Source organism: Artibeus jamaicensis, unplaced genomic scaffold, assembly GCF_021234435.1.
Source record: "Artibeus jamaicensis isolate MK-2021 breed Jamaican fruit bat unplaced genomic scaffold, CSHL_Jam_final contig_233, whole genome shotgun sequence".
Lineage (NCBI taxonomy): Eukaryota > Metazoa > Chordata > Mammalia > Chiroptera > Phyllostomidae > Artibeus > Artibeus jamaicensis.
Genome location: NW_026521486.1, coordinates 41,749,737 through 41,762,507, shown reverse-complemented (window position 1 = coordinate 41,762,507; position 12,771 = coordinate 41,749,737). Strand labels below are relative to the sequence as shown.

Below are 12,771 nucleotides of genomic sequence, written 5' to 3'. Positions count from 1 at the left end.
TCTACACCATACCCGTACATTTCTTGTTCTTCTGATCTTTGTTATCCTAAAAAAATTGTTGAAAGCTAACTACTATATAAATGGTGACTAGGTTAACAGGAAACACAAAAATGGCAATCTGTGGTCTGTGATGTATAGGATGTTAACTAGAATTACTGCGGTGATCATTTCTCAATATATACAAATACCAAATCATTGTTGTGTATCTGAAACTAATATAATGTTATGCGTCAATTATACTTCCATAAAAATATCATGGATTTAAATATATGTATATATGTACAAACACATACTGGACAGAAGAAAGAATGGAGAAAGCAAAAGTGTTCAGCTAGGGGAAGATAAGGTCCTGAGTATAGGAAATTGGGTATGTTAATTCTAATAAGTTGAGATAAAATCATTTTAATACATGCAAAAATCTTTGTCATTTGTAGGCCTTTTTAATTCACCTACCTGTTGTTTCACTGCTTGATGTTGCACTCCCTGGAATGAAAGATGCTAAATTAAAGAAAAAAATGAAAAAATTAAGTTTTGTGTAGAGGGAAAATTATGTAGCTGGGAACATCTGTCGTTATACATAGAATGGATCAAAATAAATGTTTCACAGAAATTTGATTATATTGGTGAATGGATGTTAAGATATGAAATTAAAATTTCAAAACCCATAGAACAGAAGTAAAAGGTCAGAAAAACATTTTGTATGACATTTTTTCTGAAGTCTTCCTCTAAGACAATCTTAGGAACAAAACAAAGGAAAATACACTTCCCTAAGTATGCCACTGTAAAGGTAAGCTCCAGCAAAGGGGAGCTTTGAATTTTTTTAATGCCCCCTTGATTAACTTGTGGTTGGATATTTGGCTTACCTGTGCCTGAGCTACTGGTTACCAGTGGGATTGTTATACAAAGGAGGAGACAAATATTTGGATATGTATGTTAAAATGGTATTGAAGGACATGTTTACATATCTCTAGAATGCAAATAAATGACTGTATGTAACAGTTAAACTCATTTATCAGGTATTCGTACATTTTAATATACTTTTGTACCCTACTGGCCAGTATTTTAATTACAAACCATGCAATTAAAGTTAAAATTCTTTGATGTTAGTTAAAAATAAGTTATAAATTATTTTCAAAGAATTTAACATGGAATTTTTTTCAGTAACCACTTTCTCCAAATTAGTAGTATGTGGAGTATTCTTTTTAGGACATATAACCTTCAAATAGAGAAGATTTTCACTGATATTACAATTTAGATGTAAGTCCAAGGCGACAATGGGGGGAACAAGAGGAAGCATCAAGGACATGTATAAGGAACCCATGGACAAAGAATACGGTTGTGTGTGTGGGGGCACTGAATATGGGAGGGAAGGGAGATGGGGGAGGGAAGGGCAGGGGAGATGGGGGAGGGAAGGGCAGGGGAGAGCAAGGGGAAACATGAGGACAACTGTAACTGAACACCAATTAATCAAAAATCAATATAAAAACTAAAAAAGGCAAAATAAAAATAAATAAATAAATAAATAAATAAATAAATAATAAATAAATAAATAGAGGATGACACATTTAAAAATAGGGCCAAAATGTCTGAATAGCAGATTCAGTTTGCTGCTAATTCAAAAGCCAAAGCACAAATAAGACTTATTTTTACCTGTTTGGTTGCTTAATATGGAGGCAGCTGTTGTAGTAGAAACTGTTTAAAGAAGACAATATTTATAAAAATAAATTACTTGAATAATTTTTGCTAGAAAATTTAGTTGAAAAAACCAGTGGCCATTAATCAAATAAAAAGTTTGTGAAATTATGCACACAGGTTAAGTGATAAAACAATCTTTCATTTAAACCAAAAGAACTCTATATACTTGTTGCATGTCTACCAAAAATAACTAATCATTTTCAGTTCATACCACTTAACCAAAATCTCACAGGAACTTTATAAGCTCTATATATTGGCCAAGAAATAAGGTTCAGAATCTTGATATGTAACACTTTTGCTTTAAATATGTGACCAATAATTACTAAAATTCAAGTAACATTTTACAGATGATCACATGACTTTAAGTATATTACCAAAACCTAAGGTTTCTAACTTACTGTGCTAACTCCAAAAAAATCAGTCAACAGGAAATAAACCCCACCCTTGAATCACACGAGGCAAGAACAATATTCTGCAGCCACTCTTCAGCAAGTCAGAGCGCCAGGAAGTGAGAAGGCCCCACACTACAGTGAAACCGCATTCTGCCCAGCACTCTCTTGAATGGACAGAACTAAAATGCACTTATAGCTTACAGAAAATACATACATGAAGAAAGTATATGACCTTCTCTGGGTAGAAAGAAGAAAAATAAATTGTGAAAATTAAAAAGATTACGACTTCAACTAATATTTCACAGTATGCCAGGTAGAAAAATGGTTCTTACATAAACAAGTTTGGAACATGGTCCATATACTATACTCCAACTGGAGGATGTCTGATTCACAGGAGCAAATAAAACACCCTAAAAAACTTGACCATTAGTGTACCCATTCAGCTCTATTTAAGAGTCTTTACAAAACTTATGTAAAATTGTGTAAAGTTGTGTAAAGAACACTTAAATGATGTGTTCTATAGAACACTAATTCTTCTGCATACTAATATGTGATGTAGGAAAGTAAAAATTCTGTGGTCAAATAAGTTTGCGTGTTTATGGATTAAGTAAAATTTAACAGTTTTCTTTAAAAAAGTAATTAACTTTTTATTTCTATGTTTTCAAATGATCTCCCAGTGTAATCATGATTTTAAAATATGTACTTCTTGGAAGACCAACTTACTTCTTTGTCATTCCATTTATTCCAATTATTATCTAAAAGTGTCAAGGTTTGGCTTATGATATTTAGCCAATAAGCATACAATACCTATTCTATGTTCTAGTCATATTCCTAACTTTATCACAGGAGTATAATGAAATATCTTGACATATTTTCTAGTAACTGTTCATATTAATCTGAAATGTTTGTATTAGCAGATTTACAGCATATCTTTTACTAGCACAGACTCAAGTGATTTCATAAAATTATCCACAAGAAAATAAAAGAAATGCATATTTAAAACATAATGATGACATTACCTGTAAATGTTGAATTTGTAGAAGCAGTTCCTGAAACAATCATAAATTACTATTATTAATGCAAAACCTTGAAAATAATTAAATCTAAAGTTGCCTATAAGTGATTTGTCTCTTTTTTATGTTACTAACACAAAAAGTAGTTCATATATTCTCCTGAAGCTTATTGAGTTTACTTTTGAGATGTGCTGCTCAGCAACTCTTCCATTATTTAATTCTACCTATACTAACACTCACCTTCCATTCCACCCCTTTATTAAACTGTTTTGGCTGATGTCTCACCCCCTTAATTCCCAGAACATACAAATAGGCAGGGGCACGTGTGCAGCAGGAAAATGGCCCGTGGGCCAGGCTCTTCAATGCCTCTGCAGCATTGGGTTTGAAGTGACTGAGTGTCAACAAATACACTGGCATGGGACGGTCTCGGTTCACTGAGGGGCAACCTAGAGCACCAAGTACCTACTTCTCTGCTGTTGCTGGACTGAAAAGATTCCAGACCCTTTACCTCCTCATCTCTGCTAAATCATGTAGAGTAAAATGCAATGACTCACCGCTGCTGCACACCAACTCTCCTGCGATGCAATAGCTGGAAGTTAAATTTAAAAAAAGAAAGAAAGAAATGAGGTGAAACTTTTAACTCCTAGTGATATGCATCTCTCTAATTTAAAACAACAAATTGTCTAACACCCAAAATCATACCAGAACCACATAAGAAAACAGTCAATAACTGTTTCCCCAAAAGCATGCTGTTGATTCAAATTGCTTGTAGTTTTTTCACACACTGTTATTTCTAATGCTTTCAGGGAGGAATTCCTGGGACGTGAAGAAGCACTTCGCAGTCTGTCTCTGGAGCCCGTTCCCACTCCCTTCCGAGCATGATGTCACATGACAGCCATGTCGCTCTAGTGTGGCGTCCCCTCTTTGTTCCCACGTCACTGTCTGAATGGCTTTAAACATGCTCGTGCATTTATAGAATTCAAACTTGTTTTACCCAAAACTACATAGTGACATTTCATCTTGTCTTCTGCATTACTCAGTATATAACAAAGCATAACTAACCTGATATAATACTAAACCTGGCTTTGTTGTTTAGAAATAAGTTAAAAATGACATACATATACTTCCTATTATTTTTAGAGAGTCAGCAGAGAACGCACCAGGTTCTCCCACAGTTGTCTTGGATCACTTCACCCGCTGGTACGACGTCGTTGTAGAAGCAGCTGCACTCAGACAAACTGACGCATTTCATGGTGTTCTCATCCAGGTAAGGAGCACTGTCTGGGCACTTGGCGTAACAGCCTGTAGGTGAAAATGACCTGCCCTCAGTTTGTCTCTACTTATTGAAACTGATTATACCACGTTATATATTTGTAAAGTCACCTAAATGACTTCATGAACTAAAGTTGATAATAGCAAAATGGCACCACATTCTTAAGAATGAAATGGGCAATGAGATTGTAGCAGTACATCTCCCCTCTCTCTCTCTCTCATTAAACAGATAATTTATGTTCCAGTGTGGAAATATTAATGTTATTATAAGGACAGCTATTTGTTAGATGACAAAAGAACCCTGAATTGTCAGGAACTAATAACAATTTCCAGTTTTAAAGTATCAATATCATTTGCGGTATTTCATGGATATTATTCGATTTGTCTTACCTTCTAAAAGTGCAGAAAATTTCTGGCCAATAACTCGATCTTTGCACGTTTTTGCTGTCACTGTTCCACAAGGTTCATAGTGCCAGCTGCATTCTCCAGGTGCATTGTAATAATCACAGTAGACAGCTGTAATGGGATTATGTCAAAGTGCTCCTTTTATTATGTAACAATTTTCACCTTTCATTTCCCAAAGAATTTTTAAAAGGGATTTTGAATAATATTAACAATAAGCAGAACTAAAGTATATCATTCTGTCTTACTGACTTCCTTTGGATTTATTTCAATTGCTATATAAGCCAATAATAACTCACAAAAAAAGAAGGGGAAAGCATATAAAATCAAAATAGAACTTTCTTTGAAATCTCACATTCATGTTGGCTTGAGGTGGAAAAGTAACCATCAATTTTCCCGTTTTGAGATAGTTTAGGTCATAGTCTAGATTTATGGTTTTAATGCTTAAATTTAAATTAAAAAATAAATCTCTGGGAAAATTTGTCTTTTTAAAATATGTAAATAGCAGTACCAAAGTGAGGCTACTACAGATTTCAATATATTATAATGCCAAGCATAATAAACTGCATAAAATGAGGATTCAATTTCAACATTGCTCATTTGTCATACCTTCTGATAATACCTTCCTTTAAAAGGAAGAGTTGACTGATTTCTATTAAAGTTACTACTTTCCATGTATATCAAGATTCAATTTACATTCATTTTACAGTTCATCTTGGCTAGAGCTCTACAAAAGTTTTTGAGATAATGAGTACTTCAACCAAAAGTGATACAAAGTTCTTAAGGATGTATGACTATAACAAGTTAAGTAAACATTCTATTATTCATCTGAGTTTTAATGGGATATATTCCATCAATATCATTTTTTCTCCTGTGAACAAAAAAACTTTTGCAACTACAACAAAATTTAACATTGTCTGCCAGGAGCAATGTTTTTAAAAATAAGTTTTTTTTCCATCATAACTTACTTGGGCTTTTAAACCTTTCTAAATACAAGAAGATACATTTCATAGACAATGAGAGGAAGACTGTTTATCTAACAAAACAATTCTATCTAATTACATTGTCAAGAACAGTTTATGGAATTCACTTACGACAAAGATCGGGTCTCCTCCAGGTGACACAGACGCCCACTGCGCTGCATGCCTCCGCATACATAGCCACAGCCGTGCAGAATCCCAGGTACTTCCCCTCCATGTCACATGCACAGGCTTCTTCAATACACGCATCGTAGTAAGCACTGGGGTCCACCTAGGCAGAGGACAGAGCGTGAGTCTCTGGGAACAGACCGTGTGTGGGGCATCGCTCTGGGAGCTGTACTACCTTGCTGTGGCAGTCTCTGAAAGTGCTGTCCCGGATGATCTCACACTTCCGCACAGCCCAGGCTTTGCAGTATGGATTTGAGTCACATGGGAAAGTTTGAGCTACTGTGTCTGAACATTCTTGAGTAGTTTTCCAACTGTTTCCAAACTCCAGTGCTCCAGTAGCTACTGATGAGTGTCGTGTTATGAAATCATCTTTGAGGTCACCATTGCTATTTCCACAAAGACCACACACTTTACCCTATGTAGATGAGAAAAGAAAACTAATAAGTAAGTTGTTAAGGATATAGATAGGTAAATATATATAGGGAGATGAGATCAGAAAGTTAAAAGTGAGCCGTACTAGGCACATACATAGAGATAGATAGATAATGATTACATATATTATCATCTGTTTTCCATTTCAAATTTTTAAAGGAAACCATAACCCATAGATAAGATTCTGCTCCCATTTAATCCAAGACATCCTATATCATAAAATGATCTAGTATCAACTAAGGTAAGTACCTTAAGAATTAAAAAAATAATTATATTCACTACCTTCAAATTATATATGAGTATACTCTTAGGTTCTTAGAATATTTGCTCTCAGGAATACAGCTAATTCTATATATACACCAATTACTTCAAAACCGAATTATATAATAATCACAAATAATTAAATATGGTTCAACTAGAATGCCTCAGATTTACTGCATTTATTTTTCACCACATTCTATCATCTCTGATTATACTTCATATTGCTTACAAAGGCTGGATAGATGTGGAGGGCTTGTTCTATAACAGAGACCAGCATTCTCCAACTTTCTACCTATTCATGTGTCTGTAATTCTCATTAACAGATATACTTTTGCTCCCCAATTAATTACTTATTCAAGATGTATGTACATTCCACTGTGGATCCAATATGACAGAAATCCTTGTGTTTTTGTCCCAAATCATGGTTACTCCGATGACAAATTTCAGAATCAAGTACAGGCCGACGGTATGCACAGAGTATGTGTTTTCATTGAGTTCACATTCCCTACTTTCTGTAGTTCTGATTGCTGTTACTTTACCATCATGCAAGATCACATTCTGATCCTGTAAAGTAAATGGTATATTTATAAGTACAGCAGTTTTATTTGGCCACTTGTTGCCCGAGAGAAGGAGTAACTAAAGAGAAGTGGTGCTGTACCTGGAAGGCAACGATGATTTTTCTTGAGCATGTGAGCCCATCTTCACAGCATGGGACACTTTCAGTTAAAATACGGAATGTGCCATCTTCACTACCACAGTAATCCTTTGAAAATTAAATCACAATACGTTTGTTAATATCAGGGATGTGGGACTCAATTACAATATTTGTATTAATTATTTCCTAGTCAGTGACATCATCAACTGAATAAATGACCATATGCTAGTAGTTTGTTATGTAATTTCCAAAAGACAATGGTCACCTTGGATGAGTCCAAACTAGTTAACTCACTTTGACTCAGGCATTTCTCAGTACTTCTACATAGGTTTGGAATTATACCATAGATATGTAACTATTTAAATTATATAAGTTTATCATCATAAATGTATTTCTGGGCACTATAAATAGCTAAGGGTAAATTTTTACTCAGTGATTTATAGAAAACTTAATATTCAATCAAAGACTAATGCATAAATATAAAACAATCCAAATTTTACCCATTAGGTGTTATTGAGGAGCAAGCTTAGTTGTATATAACAAATTCTGAAATCAGATAGCTCAGGTTTGAATATGGCATCATCTACTTAGTAATTTACATAGTTTATTCTCTTTAACCTCTATTTCTTCACCTGAATCATAGAAATACTATCATGAGCCTTTTGGTATTGTAATGATTAAATGAATAAAATATATGTTTGCTTGACAAAGAAGCATTCATAAAATGCCATCACTGTTACTAATAGTGCTGTTCTTGAAATAATATCTAATATTTATTAAGCATTGAGGATGTGTGCCAGTATTTTTCCTAATTTTGTTTCAAGTTGGGGCTTTGTCCACCCCTGTTTTATAAATAACAAAACTGAGACACAGAGGGCTAAGGAATGTATACCAAGTCACACATCTGAAAAATAGTCAAGCCAGGATTCACATCCAGGTCGACTGCCTTGAGAGTCAGCATTACTTTGTGCTATATTTTACTGCCTTTGAGAAACATATAAGGGGCTTTAAAAAAACATTTTGAGAATAAAATTCTCTAGAGCTTATGCACAATAAATAAGAAATACAGAAAACCTAGGTAAAACACTTTAATTACCTCAACAAATGAATACTGGCAGAGGCCATCGAAGCTATAACTTTTTCTATCAAAAGTTTGAACATGACCTTCCCCATAGATGTGGCAGGTAGTTTGACATTCATTTTGTGTACAGTTCCAAGATCCTTTTATGCAAGTACTAAAGGGAAGCAAAAATGGAGTCTGGTAATTATGTTATTCCAAGATTTATATACTCCTACTGATTTTGTAAAAAAGCATAAAACAGCCCTGGTCAGTGTGGCTCAGTGGGTTGGAGTGTCATCCCATAAACAAAAACGGTCATGGATTTGATTCTTGGTCAGAGTACATGCCTAGGCTGCAGGTTTCATCCCTTTTGGGGTACATGCAAGAGTCAACCAATCTATGTTTCCCTCTCACATTGATGCTTCTCTCCCTCTCTCTCTCCTTCCCTTCCCCTTTCTCTAAAATCAATAAACATGTCTGTGGGTGAGGAGAAAATAAAATAAAATTTAAAATTTTTGAAAAATTAAAAAGCACAAAACAAAGTCATATTGATTTACATGTTGCAGTTTTATTCATTACATTTGATGATGTTCATCATACATAATGTTCCAAAAGCTGCTATTTAAATAAACAGCATTTTTTCTAAATATATTTGACCATTATTTTTTCAAATATCCCAAAGCATGACTTCCTCTTTCCCATAAAAATAAGAGCAGACTATACACTTTCAAATACTCCAAACAAATAAGATAGTCATCCTTTATTACATACCATTCATTGCAGCCTACTAAGGTGACGCTTCCTTGGTCATATTCTCGTCCACCAAAGGAGCAGGGGCAGTCATCAGGAAAGACGCATTGCCCTTTAGAATTTCGAACCATTCCTTCTGGACAATAGCACCCACGTTTGCAAGACAAGTTCTCCTTCAGGAACAAATACAACATACACAACATAAGGCACTGTTCTAAGCATATCCCCAAAACCACACTAATGTGCAGTAGAGAAATATACCAAGTATGCACTTAGTGTCAACACTGGCCAAGTCAAAATAACACTCAATTAATACGACCTCACTAGTTTTCATTGGCGGTTCAGTTACTTCTACCATGAAAGTGCAAAAAACGTTTTAAAGAACTAAACCCTGATGCCATGTTACTTACATCAAAATTAGGTATGTTCCGAGTGCTACATGTACGTTCAACTCTTCTCTTTGCCTTAGGGTCACTGCAGCCAACATATTCGGCCCCTCCAGAGCAATTCTCTGCAGGATAAAGGGAGTTGTTAGTCAAGGGCTTCTTAGACTAGTTTTTGTTTGCTTGTTTGTTTGTTTATTTTAACCAAAGTAGGTATCTTAAGCCTTCAATGTGAGTTTGACACTTACGTGGGGGTAAATCAATGGGAGTCTGACAAAGAATAATTCCATCCTCACAGACACTGGAAATTAAAAAAATGATATATTTACTTTTTGATTAATCTATTTATTGTTTGCACTATTAGAGATATTTCCATCCACCTGCCTTTGCCCCCATCCACCCACCCCTCCCCTCACTCCCCATTCCCCCTGACAACACCACACTGTTGTCTGCATCTGTGGGTTATCCACATATGTTCTTTGGCTAACCCCTTCATCTTTAACATCAAATTTCAATGACAACATCTTAATGCACTGTTACAGCAACTTTAAGCCCTAATTCATGAACCACCTGTTTTATCACAAGTAGTAGTATGAATGAGACAAGGTCCCCAGAAGATGCAAATGTACCCAATTATAAGATATAGCCTCCTATGTATTGTGAGAATGTACCAACAAGGTTTTATGGACATCAAAGAAAGCTTCTTAGAAAAGACAGTTGGACCTTGACAGCTGAGTTAGATTCACCAGATCCTGCAGACGAGATAGACACAAAGCTGTGATGCAGGAAAGAACAAGGTATGTTCTAGTAACTTCTTTGGATAGCAGGTAGGATGTATGATAGGGACAAGTGGTAAAAGAGAGCTGGTTCAGATTTCCAATGATCTTAAACAACACGCACATTTGTTTGCGTTCTTTGGTTGTGTCGCCATTAAAGTTCCTGAGCAGCTGCATGGAACGATCTGAATTTAGGTTAGACATTCTAGCCCGAGTGCAGGGAACAGGAGCCAGAGACAGAGGTACAGGGCAAAGGACAACAACGTTAGCTCTCATAGTAGTGCCAGGAGAGTTCATGGGAGCCTGAAGTAGGTAATGCTGAAGAAAACCATAATGTGGTGGTAGCCTAAGTTTCGTTAAAAAGGGAATCTGCTGATTTGCCACCATCTAGAAAGAAAGTATCATTTTCAAACTCTAGACAAATGATTTGTGTGCTTTGATGGAAAAAAAAAAATGTTATTTAGCCCGGGTTGGATGGCTCAGCTGGTTGGAGCATCATCCCAAACACCAAAAGGTTGAGGGTTTGCCCTCTGGTCAGGGCACACACAGAGGCAACTGATCAATATTTCTCTTTCACATTGATGTTTCTCTCTCTCTCTCTCTCTCTCAAATCAATAAACATATCCTCAGGTGAGGATTAAAAAAGTGTTACCTATGCTTTACTTTTAAATGACCAAGAAATATCCTTATTGCTAACTGAATGTTTCATGGAGATAAAGAACATGGGGAAGGTGCATCCAAAGCATTTTGGAGTGGCTGCTTCATTTTGAAGTTATGTTGTTAAGAATTGCCATGTTGTTCTTTGGAATTAGACATGTGGATAAATCACTTTGCAGAAAGTGCAACCTCCATAGCCATGACTAAATAACAATTCTTCAACCCCTTCTACTGCCCAGGAACTAAGTTTAAATTCCTGAGCATAGCTAGGCCACTGTCTACTTTTCCAGCCCAATCCTGTGTAGCAACAACATATGTGTGCAATACTTTGTCAAGCATTTTGTACATGAGTGCATTCTGTTTACTCTAATGTAATCACTCTTTGCAGCAGAATTTTACCTGAAAAACATTCATTCCTTTGGAGAACTCAAATGCTGGTCTTCTCTGAGAAGTTCTCCCTTCTCCTCCGGTAGCAACTGGTCCTTCCTACTCCCATGTTATAATATACAAACCTCCTCACAATGGGCAACACCCTCTTACTCTGTGAGTCCAAGACAATGTGCCCCCATCTTTACACTCCTGCACTCATCATGAGGCCTGGCACATGGTAGATACTTACTGAATAAGTTTTGTGGAACAATGAATGCTGAGAAACAACTAGAAAACATTGTCTGAATAGGAAATTATTTTGCATTGTTTGCATGTAGGAGCTGCTAAAATATTCTCCTACTGTATTTAAAACCAAAACAAGAGGATAAATCAATTACAGCCATGATGCAGTGAAAACTCCTGGTCCAAGGGGACAATAACTGTTCTTAGTAAGAAATATAAAATTAAGAATATGACAGGTCTGAAGAAGACAACAAACTAGCAAAAGACCATTTCTCTGAAAAGGATAGTCCCTGGAATGCAAGGCTATAACAAACATACATGTCATCTCCATACCATTTATTGTCATCAATATGGATGAGTTTGCCTGGTTTCATGACCTTGTCGTTTATGTAGCAGTCACACTGAGATTTGGAAACACAGTTTCCTTCACTATTCTGGTACATCCCATCAGGGCAAGCGCATCCATCCACTGGAACATCTTCTACATCGCAGCTTCTATCCCTTTCTGACAATGATCGGCAAGAAGTATTGCAGGCTTTTACATTGTACTTGAAAACTAGGCCACTTGGACAAGAGTCATCTGTTGGTATAGAGACAGAAAAACCAAGTATGTATATATCTTCAGAAAAAGGAGCAACTTTACTTCAACTTGATATTTATAGATATTATAGTAAATTACTCATAATTGAGATTTTAGTCGAGAAAAAATACTTTTTTTTTCATTTTTTTTCAGTCAATATTAAGTCCCTAGTATACCTTTACCCAGCCTGCTGGGGAGTATAGGAATATAGGGGAATATGGGGTTTATAGCCCATAAACAAGACTGGTGATACACTGATCCCAAGCAGATTATATTCCTGAGGGAAGGACATGTGTTACCTGCTATAAGAAGCAAGACAGAAGTCTCTTAACTGCATACAACTGGGTACCTGCACATAGTAAAGAGGAGGGACAGCATGAAGGCAGCCTAGAGAAAGGGAATTCTGTGCCTGGGAAGCAGCCTAAGTTAGAAGAGAGGGAAATTCTTTTAAAGATCAAGTAAGAGAATAGATGTTGTAAGCCCAGACACAGAGTCAGAGGTTAGAACTCACAGCGCCTTCCTACGGTTTGGTCTTCTAGAGCCTTGTCAAGCCACTGCCTTGGTTTAGACTGAGTTTCACATGATCAGGGTAGCTTTATTTGGTTTTACTTTAAGGATTACACTGATTTCTCAGTAGAAAATGGATTAAAGGGAACCAACCAAGAGAGATATTGATGGAGATT

The 12,771-nt window shown here is 35.9% G+C and overlaps 1 protein-coding gene across 1 annotated transcript in view; it reads right to left on the bottom strand.

Annotated features, from left to right (window-relative positions):
• MUC19 (mucin 19, oligomeric) overlaps positions 1-12,771 on the bottom strand; it is an 84,929-nt gene that overhangs the window by 41,288 nt on the left and 30,870 nt on the right. The window contains exons 18-32 of the mRNA XM_053661428.1: positions 11,842-12,088; positions 9,712-9,764; positions 9,491-9,591; positions 9,102-9,253; positions 8,367-8,505; positions 7,274-7,378; positions 6,985-7,179; positions 6,098-6,337; positions 5,869-6,025; positions 4,763-4,888; positions 4,261-4,402; positions 3,658-3,689; positions 3,107-3,136; positions 1,651-1,692; positions 454-498 (exon numbers count right to left, since the gene is read on the bottom strand). Coding sequence (XP_053517403.1) covers positions 454-498; positions 1,651-1,692; positions 3,107-3,136; positions 3,658-3,689; positions 4,261-4,402; positions 4,763-4,888; positions 5,869-6,025; positions 6,098-6,337; positions 6,985-7,179; positions 7,274-7,378; positions 8,367-8,505; positions 9,102-9,253; positions 9,491-9,591; positions 9,712-9,764; positions 11,842-12,088 — 1,806 coding nt within the window. The remainder of the gene's footprint in view (positions 1-453; positions 499-1,650; positions 1,693-3,106; positions 3,137-3,657; positions 3,690-4,260; positions 4,403-4,762; positions 4,889-5,868; positions 6,026-6,097; positions 6,338-6,984; positions 7,180-7,273; positions 7,379-8,366; positions 8,506-9,101; positions 9,254-9,490; positions 9,592-9,711; positions 9,765-11,841; positions 12,089-12,771) is intronic.